General features: G+C 38.1%; 1 protein-coding gene across 8 annotated transcripts in view; it reads left to right on the top strand.

The window, feature by feature from the left end:
- GPHN (gephyrin) overlaps positions 1-12,106 on the top strand; it is a 787,688-nt gene that overhangs the window by 700,884 nt on the left and 74,698 nt on the right. For all 8 annotated transcript variants that reach the window (XM_044664832.1, XM_044664830.1, XM_044664831.1 and 5 more), the window contains one exon: positions 9,952-10,073. In XM_044664832.1, coding sequence (XP_044520767.1) covers positions 9,952-10,073 — 122 coding nt within the window. The remainder of the gene's footprint in view (positions 1-9,951; positions 10,074-12,106) is intronic.

Genomic DNA, 12,106 nt, shown 5'->3' with positions numbered 1-12,106 from the left:
AAGTTCCCTGATAGCAGGGACTGTATCTTATCTTTGTTAGTCCCTTGAAACCTAGCACAGTATACTGAACCAAGGAAGAATGTACTGTGTAATTTAATTCAACAGACCTTTATTAAATACTATATTCTATAGATAATACTTACTATGCCCTGAACTAGATGCTGGAGATACAAAGGGACAAAAGCAAAACAGTTCCTACCCTCAAGACTACAGGGGTGAGGGTAAGCTGTATGGCTCAGTGGATTGAGAGCCAGGCCTAGAGACGGGAGGTCCTAGGTTCAAATCTGGCCTCAGACACTTCCCAGCTGTGTGATGATGGGCAAGTCACTTGACCCCCATTGCCTAGCCCTCACTACGCTTCTGCCTTAGAATCAATACACAGTATTGATTCTAAGACAGAAGGTAAGGGGTTTAAAAAAAAGATTACAGGGACAACCAAAGATGTTTTAATAATATTCACTATAATTAGTAACTTATTGCAACAAGCATTAGACCTCCCATAGGCTTGGAGTTCATGGAAGGAGGAGGATCTCTTCTAATAAGTATACCTTTTGTGGCTTGAGCTACCATATCTATGTGAAGAATGTCTTAAAGTCAACTTGGACATTCCCTCATTACCATGTTAAAAGAAACTCAGATCAACAACCAAAAAGTTAATGTAGGGCATTAGGAGAATTCTCAATAGCTCTTTCTCCGGTATCCTTCTGAAGGTTGATATTCCAGTGAAGAGAAGTTTGGGCTTAAGGACAATTTGTCTTTTATCACCTTTGGAAAATTAGAAAATTCTTTATATAAATATCCTAACAACTCTATCTCTGTGTATATAATCAACAGTCAGCATGAGGGCCTGGTGAAGACTTTCTGTAGGCATTCATCTTTTCTTGCTCCTCTGGTTTGTCAAGATTCTACCAAGACTCCTGGGTCCAGAAATACAACTGCGTTTCCAGCTCATTCACTTTTTTCACACCAATCCTGGAACAAAACTGAGATACTAAAGTTCTAAGTTTTAGAGGCATTCCACATTGCAATATTGCTCCTAAAAAGGGGTGACAGGGATGGCAGGGTTGCACCCTGTAAGTCAGACAGCAGGCATACACATGTGCAACTGGAGGTATACAACGTAAACAACATAGTCTAAAGAAGTCATCTCAAATCCACAAGTCACATACAGGGACTCAGAACCCAATACACACATTTGAATTTTATACAGTTTAGCAAACACATGTCATATGCATAAATATGGAATATAACATGATATGACAAAGTTAGTCAACAAAATACAGTCAAATAAAAAAATCAATACAAAACATATTGCAAAGTTGAATGCAATTCATCAAAGAAGACACGTACAAATAGGATATTGCATTATATTATGAAGCTTATATATCATAGAACACACATGATAGCCATTACAAGGAGTCAGGCCCTTATCATCTCCCTTCTGGACTATTGCAACGGCTTCCTAATTGGTCTCCCTGCCCCGATTCTATACTCAATAATTCAGTGGCTCCCATTGCCTCTAAGATCAAATAAAAACTCCTCCATTAAGCATCCTTCACAGCCTGCCCTCAACCTGCCTTTCCTTCTTTATTATATACAATTTTCCCTTTTCCATTTCTTCCTATCAGCAGATCACCCAAACTTGCCTTTTTGCTATTTCTCTTTATCTCATATCTCCCTGCTTTTGCCCTAGCTATCTCTCAGTAAAAGTGATTGCTTCCTGAACCCTGTCTCCAACAATCCCTTATTTCCTTCAAGGAACAGCTCAAGAACCACATGACATCTTTTCTGATTCCCCCACAGATGCTAACACCCTCCTTCCAAAAAAGTTTGCCTCATAAATCATTTTCATATATGTACAAACGTGCTCTGTATGCTCATGTTGGCTCCCCAAAAGAAGTTAAGTTTCTTAAGAGCAGAGACTGTTATATCTTTGTTATTATATTCTTGGAGCCTAGCAGTACCTGACACTTAATAGGCACTTAATAAATTTTGATTGATTAATTGATTCATAGCTTACATGTATATACATCATATGTTGGATTTCTCTTACTGGTCACTGTCTAGCTACATGTATTAAACCTTCATTCTTTACACCCAGAACACTTCTTCACTGTCACTTTGGGCCAGTAGACTCCATTCTACATCAGCTTTGATTGTCTTTTGGTCCAAGTGTCCCCTGGACAATCATCATGGCGTATTTCTGTCACTGTGGATCAGTAAGCCGTGGGCAATACCTGCTGCTTTCTTATACCTTGTGTAGAACCATTTATACTCTGGTGCAGTATTACATTTCTTATACTCTGATTTCTGGTTTCTTCTACTCTCTTGTTAGCAAGGTGCCTTTTGGGGAACTAAACTTGAGTTTCCTGAGAGTCGGATTCTTGTTTCCTTACCTGTGGCACAGTTCATAGGCAGTCTTGCTGTAGTTACACTTGTCACCACAGATAACCAAGGCAGATCCTAGTTCAGTGCTACAGTATTTATGACCTTCAGTGTTATTCTCTGGAGTCTTAGACACTAAGCTTTTTCTCATGTGAGTGGTCCCATTCCCTATGTATCTTCCCTTTACTCTTTTCTTAGCAAATTATCCAAGATTTCTGATGTGACAAGACAACAACATGCATTCACTTTGGTTTTTCCCTGGCCAGTAATACCCACTGACCTTAATTAGTTATTGTTCCTAACAAATTCTAAACTGGCACTAACTAACTTAGCACTTGTTAGAATATAAATCAGTGGTTTATTATTCATTCATATTTGGAATCAAGTTTGGTTCATCAGCCTTGGAATGTATCAATGACATCCCACTTCAAAGCCAAGAACTTTAATTTGTAGATGAAATATTGAGTCTTTCTCATTGTCATTCAGACCTCAGCTGGTAAATGCAGTAAGCTTTTGGTATCCATTACTCTTCTGGCATAAAATTGCTTTCAAGCCCTCTAGTGTAGCTTCATTGTGAAACATAAAGAGCTTGATTCAGTCTATAAAAGCCAACACTAGTGCATGCATGAAGGCAGTTAACCATCTTTTTAAATGCCTGCTCAGACATATTAGACTAATGATCTATAAACTATACCTGAGGGTTCAGTAATGACTTCCCTCCTTTGACCTTATAATTTTTGTTTTTAAGAAGATTATACATAGAACCAAGAGACCATCTAGTCTAACCACCACATTTTACAGATGAGATCTAGAAAGGATAAGAGAGTTGATCAAGGTTATGGGGGGGGGGAGGGATTGTGTCAGGACAAGATTTGAACTGAGATTTTTGTCTAACTCAAGAGTCAGTGCTCTTTCTACTATACCACATCCCTATATCTCAGTCATATAACTATGAATGAAATCACCTTGAAAACAAAGAAATTTTGCAATGATGAATAGTTCTACAGAAATTTTTGATAGTAGCATCCAAATCCCAGCAAAATCTTCATCTCTTAATAATCCTGCAGACATGGTAAAATGAAGAGCCTTTCTTCTATATTCTCAAGGGTCAGTATTCCCTACTGGGATTCTATATGACCTATGTGCTTAATAAACTTTGCAGAACTGCAGCTTGTAAATTGACAGCTTCAGACCAATACCCCCTAACTTCTCTAAAACCTCCAACAGTCTTTCTTCATGCTCTTCTAACAGCTTTCTAAATACAAGATCATGCAAATATACCAAGTCCTCCATGGTGGGTTTATGTTACCCAGTGATTTTTCCACATAATCATAAAAAGTTGTAGGACCTCCAGAAATCCTGTGTACTCAAATTGGTGAGATTGCAGTGGACAGAGTAAGACCATCTTTTCTTTTTTCTCCTCTACTTTGAAAATCAGATAATATCCATAGTACAAGTTCACATTGAATATCACTGGTTTCAGAGAACAGTTGAGGCCATTTTTTTTAACCCTTGTACTTCGGTGTATTGTCTCATAGGTTGAAGAGTGGTAAGGGTGGGCAATGGGGGTCAAGTGACCTGCCCAGGGTCACACAGCTGGGAAGTGGCTAAGGCCGGGTTTGAACCTAGGACCTCCTGTCTCTAGGCCTGACTCTCACTCCACTGAGCTACCCAACTGCCCCCAGAGAACAGTTGAGGCCATTTTGAAATTGGGGCATAGTGTATATCTTATCTGTTTTAATCTACCTCATTTTCCTATTCTTCTCCATACCCTCTATAAATAAAGCTTATATACTCTGGGAATACATGGTCATGCCATTGGCTTTTCCAATATTTTCCCGAGACCACTCTTTGCAGAGAATGTGGTTTTATTAAACTGCTGGTACAGAAGTCAAGTTGTTGAGGTAGATTATGTGTCACTCTTTGGGCATGTCTCATGCCACTCATATAGTAAGAGCATGTCAGTTTTCACACTCTTAATGCAATCCCCTTGAGCACAAGTCAGCCTAATATGATTTATGCATTCAGTGAATATTGAACCCCTGATTACAGCCCTCTATAGGAGATTCTCCAACCTTACCATTAAGCCCAGATGCCTTCTCTCCCTTCTGTTAAGAAATAGATAGGAACTTTCTTTTGTTTGCCAGATGAGGGAATTCAACTATATGGCTTCCAAAGTCCTTCCAGCTTAAGAGCAGTGATTCTCTCATCCTATGATGAAGAGAATCACTCTTCAAGTGACAATATTCTGAAGGCCAAAAATTCATTTATCTCTGACTTAATTTCCTGATAACAAAAACAATTTATTTCTATGCTCTTTGATATGGCATTTCATTTATGATAATAAGAGACCAAGAATATTTGTGTTATCCTTATCAAAATCTTTAGACATGCAATGTACCAATCAAACAGGGTGAATAGAAAATTGCTCCATAAGCTAGGAAAGAATTTTCTATATATACCACAAATAATACTATTACCACCAAAAACCAAAACGCTATATCTGGTCATCCAAGGTTCCCATTCTTCTGAAATACTGTTCCTCCACTTAAAAATGAATTTAACCACAATGCCATAGCAAAAAAAGAAAAGAAAAAGCCTGTCAACTTAACACCAAATATACTGGGCCAGGCCTAAGCTAAGGCACATCTTTTCCTACCACATGCTGCTAAAAGGAACTTGGAGTAAGTCACAAAACTGTTAACTGAATCCCCAACAAATTTGTTATCTTATATCAACTAGATTCTTACTTCAACCAGGCTATCCTTCTGCTTCTCTATAATCAATTCTCATTTAACCCATTCATCACAGAGGCTGCTCCAAACTTTTTCTTCTTAATTCTTACCTCGCATTATATTCCATTCCTCCATTTCTCAGCTAAGAACCTACTCCCACATTTCACCGAAAAAACTGAGGCCATTCAACAAGAACTCCTTCTTTCTGTCTCCTCACCCCACATTCTTCTTTTGATATCCCTTACTACCTCCTCTTTCACTCCAGTATATGATTAAGGCAGCTCCTTTCCACCCCATCTCCACCAATCTTCTCCAGCAGATAGCTCCCACTATCATTCCCTCTCCCTAATCATAAATCTCTCCCTCTTTACTGACTCCTAACTCCTTCCCTGCTGCATACAAACAAGTCCATGTCTCTGCCTTCCCTTAAAAAAATAGACCAAACTGCTCACTTCTTATTTAAACTTGGAAGAAGCCTTCTATATTCTATATTCCATGACTTTCATCCCTTATAAACATTGTGCAATCTGGCTTCTAAGATTAGTCGATTGAAACTATTTTTCCAAAGTTACCAGGGAGGTCCTGGGTTCTAATGTGGCCTCAGACACTTCCTAGCTGTGTGACCCTGGGCATGTCACTTAACCTCCATTGCCTAGCCCTTACCACTCTTCTGCCTTGGAAACAATACACAGTATTGATTCTAAGATGGAAGGTAAGGGATTAAGGGAGAAAAAAAAAGACTCAGTTCAAGTCACACTTTTGGCAGGAGGCCTTTCCCAAAGATATGCCTTTTCTCTAACAGCCATAAGGAAAAATAATTATCGCATGCTAAGTCATAAAAGGCAAAGGAAGATCTACAAAAGCAGATGTTTGATATACAGTTTTACTCAGTAATTCAATAGAATTAGTTGTAAATGATGATGTAATGAATATAAAAGTCCATAGAGACTAAAAATTGATAATGAACAAATGAAAGAGGAAATTACAAAAGCAATAGCAGAGTACATTAAAAAGTTATAATACAGATATTACATGTCAGAATCTATAAGATGCAGCCAAAACTTTATTCAGAGGCAAATTCATAGTACTTAATGCCTAATATCAATAAAAGAGCAAAAATTAATAAAGTGTATCAAACCAAATTCTGAGTGGGATAACAAATAAAATGTCACATTGAATAATTTTTCAGATCTAGAAAAACAGTGGGGATGGAAGGAGGGAGAGGTCTATGGACACTGGTGGAGGCTGGCCTAGGGCACAATGCAGTTGGAAACAGCACTTTCTGTGTGCCTTAAGAGCAACAGCAGCACTAGAAGCACTCAACGTACAAGGACAATAAGAAGCTGAACACTTGGGCAGAAAGATTATAGGGGAACCTTGTGCTTGCATTGATCAATGGACTGGGCACCATTTGACAATTCTTTCACCCATTACCCAATTCTGGGTGGCCAATTCCAGGACAGAGAAGAATTGTAGTCATGGGAGAGCAAGGGCCCTACCTGAGTAAGGACCAGATGCAGACCAGGAGGAAAATTACCACAGACCACTCTCCAAATCATACTAATTTGAAAGCACCAGTTGGTGGAACTGCAAATTGATCCAGCCATTTTGTAGAGCAATTTGGAATTATGCCCAGAGAGTTATAAAACTGTGCATACCCTTAGACTCAGCAATACCATTGTTTCCCAAGGAGATCAGGAAAAAGGAAAAGAGCCTGTATATTCCATGATATCTGTAGTAACTCTCTTTGTGATGTCAAAGAACTAGAAATTGAGAGAATGTCCATCAATAGAGGAATGTCTTAAGAAAAAGACACAATCTATATATACATCTCTGTCAGGTAATATCTTATATGGTACATAGAGAAGAAGGAAGGGATGAAATACCTGAGAATAATGCCTTTTAAATAAATAAACTCAAAAGAAGACACTAACTTGAAAACATCTATAAGCAGATCCTAAGAGAAAAATGTAATTTGGGCACAAGCCCAACAAGAATTCATAGAAGAGCTAAATAAAGAAAGATTTTGTTTTGTTTTGTTTTTTTAATTTTAAACCCTTAACTTCTGTGTATTGACTTATAGGTGGAAGATTGGTAAGGGTAGGCAATGGGAGTCAAGTGACTTGCCCAGGGACACACAGCTGGGAAGTGGCTGAGGCCGGGTTTGAACCTAGGACCTCCTGTCTCTAGGTCTGGCTCTCAATCCACTGAGCTACCCAGCTGCCCCCAGAAAGATTTTTTTAAGAAGCAAAAGAATTAAAAAATCAAAAAGGATCAAAAGAGAAGAAATTGATAAAAGAAATTAACACAATGCAAGAAAATTGTGAAAAGAAAAACAATACCCTGGTAAAAGAAGCAAAAAAAAAATACTAAAGAAAATCACTTCTTAAAAATCAGAAGTTTTTACCAGATGGCTTTTTTAAAGGTGCAAAACCTTACTGAAGAATTATTAGAATACCTGAAAGCCATGGTAAAAAATTTCAAGAGCCTTTAGGCTCTTATTTTGAGAAATTATAAAGGAAAACTACCCAGACATCTTAGAATTATAAAACAAAGTAGAAATTGAAAGACTTCACTGATCACCTCCTGAAAGAAATTGCAAAATGAAAAGCTTCTAGAAGAAGGAGAAAATACTGCAAGTGTCCAAAAAGAAATCATTCAAGTACTGTGGAACCAAAATCAAGTTTACACAGGATTTAGCAACTATAAAATAAAGGAACAGAAAGCTTGAATATGATGTTCCAGAAGGCAAAGGAGCTTGGATTCCAACCAAAAATAATCTACCCATTTAAATTGGGTATAATACTACAGGGGGAAAATGCATACTTAATGAAATAGAGGACTTGAATCATCCCTGATGAAAAGATCAGCACAGAATAGAAAAGTTAATGCTAATTTAATAGAACTCAAGAGAATTATAAAAAAAACATAAGTGAGAAATCTTAAGGGATAGAGTTAAACTATTTATGTTTCTAAGTGGGGAGATAATACCTATAACCCTTAATAACTTTATTATCATGAGAACAGTTAGAAAAGCCTACTTAGAGTGAGCACATGGGTTTGATCTCAAGTTGGAATGATCTCAAAAGAATAATGGAAGAGTCAGAAAGAGAGATGCCCCTGGAGAAGGGAAAGAAAGGGAGGGGGAAATTATCTCATACCAAAGAGACATACAATGAAGAGCTTTTAGAGTGGAGGGGGAAATGAAGAGGGTGGCAGTACTTGAACTTTACAGTTTTCTTACTGAAAGATAAAGAGGATGGACTAAATGGCCCCTTAAGTCCTTTCTAGCTTAAAGCAGGGTTCTTAACCTGGGGTCCATGCATAGATTTCAGGGGGGTCCTTGAACTCAGATGGGAGAATCACATTTTTATTTTGATGAATCTCTAAATGAAATTTAGCATTTCCTTTGATTATAATCAAGAGGCAATAAACTGTTATTCTGAGAAGAGCACACAGGCTTACCTACACCTACACAAAAATAGTTAAGAACTCCTACTTCAGATCTGTGATCTATAACATGGTTCAAATTCTACCTCTGAGTGATTGATACAGCAGCAACTGAGCCCCTGTTCCTGTTTCCTCATTTGTAAAATTTAAGGCCCCAAATTACCTAGGAACTTTATGATTCTATTATCTCCACCTCGGGGTTCCATAAGCATATCAAACTCAACATGTCCTAAGAAAGATATTTAGTAAAAAAAAAAATTTATTGACTTGAACCCACCGTTCTTTTCAGTTTTCCTATTCCTATTAAGGACAGTCCCATCCTTCCTGTTGCCTAGATTTGATACCTCAGAGTTATCTTCATATCTTCACTCCCCAACCCAGATTCAATAAGTTGTGAGATCTTTTCAATTCCATCTTCACAATATCTCTTATATCTCTTCCTTTCCTTTTACTCATACATTGACCCTCGTTTAGACCCACATCATCTCTTGCCTTGATAATTTCATTAGGCTCTTAACTGGTCCTTCTGCACCCAGCTACTGCATTCATCCCCAACAAGGCTGCCAGACTGATGTCACTAAAGCAGAGGTTGGCCCTGCTCAAGAAGCTCTAAGGGCTCCATGTTGCTGCCATGATCAAATACAAACTCATTTAAAATCCTTCACAATTTAGATCTAACTGATCTTTCCAGACTTTTTTTTTCAGACTTATTCCACATTCCTTCCCTCAGAGAGAGGTTATATGGTATATATAGTAAGAAAGCTTGACTTCAAGTCCCACCTCTGACATATTTTGGCTTTGTGACTCTAGACAAGTCCCTTAATCTATCAGTGCTCTAGGCAACTCTCTATGACTGTAGGTTGCAGAGAAACTGCTGACTTATTGGTAGAATGAGTTTTCTCAACCTTGGAGTTCCCCCAACCAGTGGAATCACAGGCTCAGCCCCTAACCCAGTCCCTTTTTTCTTCTCGCACTCACACCAAACTGACTGATGTGCTGTACCCATACACAGTATTTCATTTTTTTTTTTTTTGCATAGGATGTCCCAGAAGGCATCTGTGTTCTCCCTCAACACCTCCACAACCTTCAAGACTCATCACAAAGGTCATTTCCTCTATGAAGCCTTTCCTAAACCCCATCATTTTTGCTACTCTCCCAAACTCCCAAATTACTTTGTATTTATTCAGGATATATTCTGTATTCACTTATTTCTAGAACATAAAGGTCATTTCAGAGTATGGACAGAAGAAGCTCAGGGCCTATTGAATTATGTAAGAGCAGAATGGGTGTGTTTGTGACAACTGCACCCTTCAAGGAAACATTATTTTAAGAGATTAATCGGTGGGATTTTGTCTTTTTTTCGGGGGGGGGTGGCTTGTAGTTGCTGAATCCTGAAGATGACCTCTTACCAGGAAAGATTCGAGACAGCAATCGTTCAACTCTACTAGCAACAATTCAGGAACATGGCTACCCAACCATCAACTTGGGGATTGTAGGAGACAAGTAAGTATTGAATGTTAATTTGACAAGTAAGTATTGTGCAATGTGGCTCTTTAGGGACATGGATTTCACCCAAAGAGGTAAGGAAAAGAAAATTATTTAAATATTTTAATTTATGTCAATCTCTTGGAGCCAGAGGGTTATAGAGTATGGATATCCTTTAGGGATTTTTTTTTCTTCCCAAGAAGTGGCTTTTGAAGCAAAAAAGAGAAAATTCTGCATTGCTGTGGCTTTTAGCGTATGAGATCTTTATTTTATGGTGTTGGTTTTCTCCTCCTACTCCTGGCTTTGGTAATGTTTTTGTAACTCATTCTTGTGCTTTCTGCATTAAGGACCAGGAAAGGCACAGGTGAGTAAAATAGGAGATGTGAGGACTAGCACTCACAGGCCCTTTCCAGATGATTTTTTAAAATTTCAATAAATAATCCCTCCGCATGCCAGTTCATTCAGTATTGACTTTTGAGTCCTTGAAACACCTTCACATCTAAAAACCAGCTGATTTCTTATCTGTCATTTTACTCTTTACAATCATCTTTTCTCCGCTTTTTATCTTCTATCTTTTCATTTTCTATGATTATTTCTGGTGGAGATTGTTTCTTTTGACAGTAGTTTGACCTTTGAAAACCTTTGACATTTGTTTTGACTTTGACAGTCCAGAACTGGTGTGTAGCTGAGGACCTAGCTCAGAGCTCCATGCTCTGCATGCCTAAAAGCTACATAAGTTTAACCCTAACCAGGTGTCATATAACTGAGTGAATAAAACCAGTTCCAAAAGAACAGGTTGCTTGAATTTTGAGTTGACCTGCAATCAGCCTTTCTTTCACGCAGGTTTCCATTCCTTGGAAACTATATACTGATGCAAATGACCCCAAGAGAGGTAAAATCAGGTGCTAAGAAGGGGAAGAAAAATTTCTGAGGCACAAAGGCTTAAATTGAAACCCTGAAATAAGGGAAATAAGGCTGCTAGGTTAATTTAAGTCTTTTTTCCCCAACCAACCCTACCTCAAACTCCTCAGGTTTCCTTCTATTTCCTAGTCCCAAGCACAAAAATGAATTCTAAATAGGTATCTTGACATTTGGCTTTCTCAAAGCAGTGTGCCTATGCCTACTGTCTCTTTTTGTATCATTGCTTTATCTTCTAAAACAGTACCAACCACTTGCCACAGGGCCCTCAAAAAACCCAATAGCTCTGATCCACTTCTGGAGCCAACATGTGGCTGTATTCAGGTTTAACAGACAATAATATTCATACTGTGTTCTGAAGAATATTCTCTGGCATCTCTTTGGGGTTACACATGGTGTGGGCCAACAGAGAGAGCAGAGCAGGTTAAAAAATAACAAAATCAAAAACCGCTGCCAGTCTCCAGTGGTAAATTTACTTTTTGCTCTCAATACCTCACATCAGAATAAGAGTCACTACAAAAAAAACTGGAGTGTATCTGGGCATTCTCAGTCTAAAGCTTGAAAAGCTCCTGGATGAACAGAAATAACAAGATTAAAATGTAGAGGTGGAAAGTGAATCCACCCAATAAAAAGAGGAAAAGAATTTACTAGTACTCTGATGAGAATCTGTATAGGCAATTTAGATTAAAGTCATCATATATCCCTTGCTGAAGTCATTTGGTATTCTAGGAAGATTGCCTGCCCCCTCGTTTTTTGGGGTTTTTTTAGCTACCTTTACAGCTATATGCTAATAAGAACAAATGATATTACATAGAAGCTACCATGTAAAGCCCTCTAGGGAAACTCAGGAGTCTGGGACAAAGTCTACAGAGAAACACTCTCTGAGAACTCACAGACTTTCCTCAAGTGTAGCCAAAAGTGATAGAAGAAGAATGCATCTCTAGTGATGTTAAATAAATTTAAATTCAATTTTTTGCAAACTCAGGGAGATTAGTCTTTAATCTACACCCAAAGAATTAGTCTCTACTCTTTAACCCATATCCCAAGAATTATAGAATCAAATGAGACTCTCTTCAAATGCTAGCTGTTATTTGCTTAGAAGAGAATAACATTTTTAAGGTGATATAGTCTAG

Source organism: Gracilinanus agilis, chromosome 2 (genome assembly GCF_016433145.1).
Source record: "Gracilinanus agilis isolate LMUSP501 chromosome 2, AgileGrace, whole genome shotgun sequence".
Classification (NCBI taxonomy): domain Eukaryota; kingdom Metazoa; phylum Chordata; class Mammalia; order Didelphimorphia; family Didelphidae; genus Gracilinanus; species Gracilinanus agilis.
The sequence above is the reverse complement of the archived record's forward strand: the minus strand, read 5'-3'. Positions and strand labels throughout refer to the sequence as shown.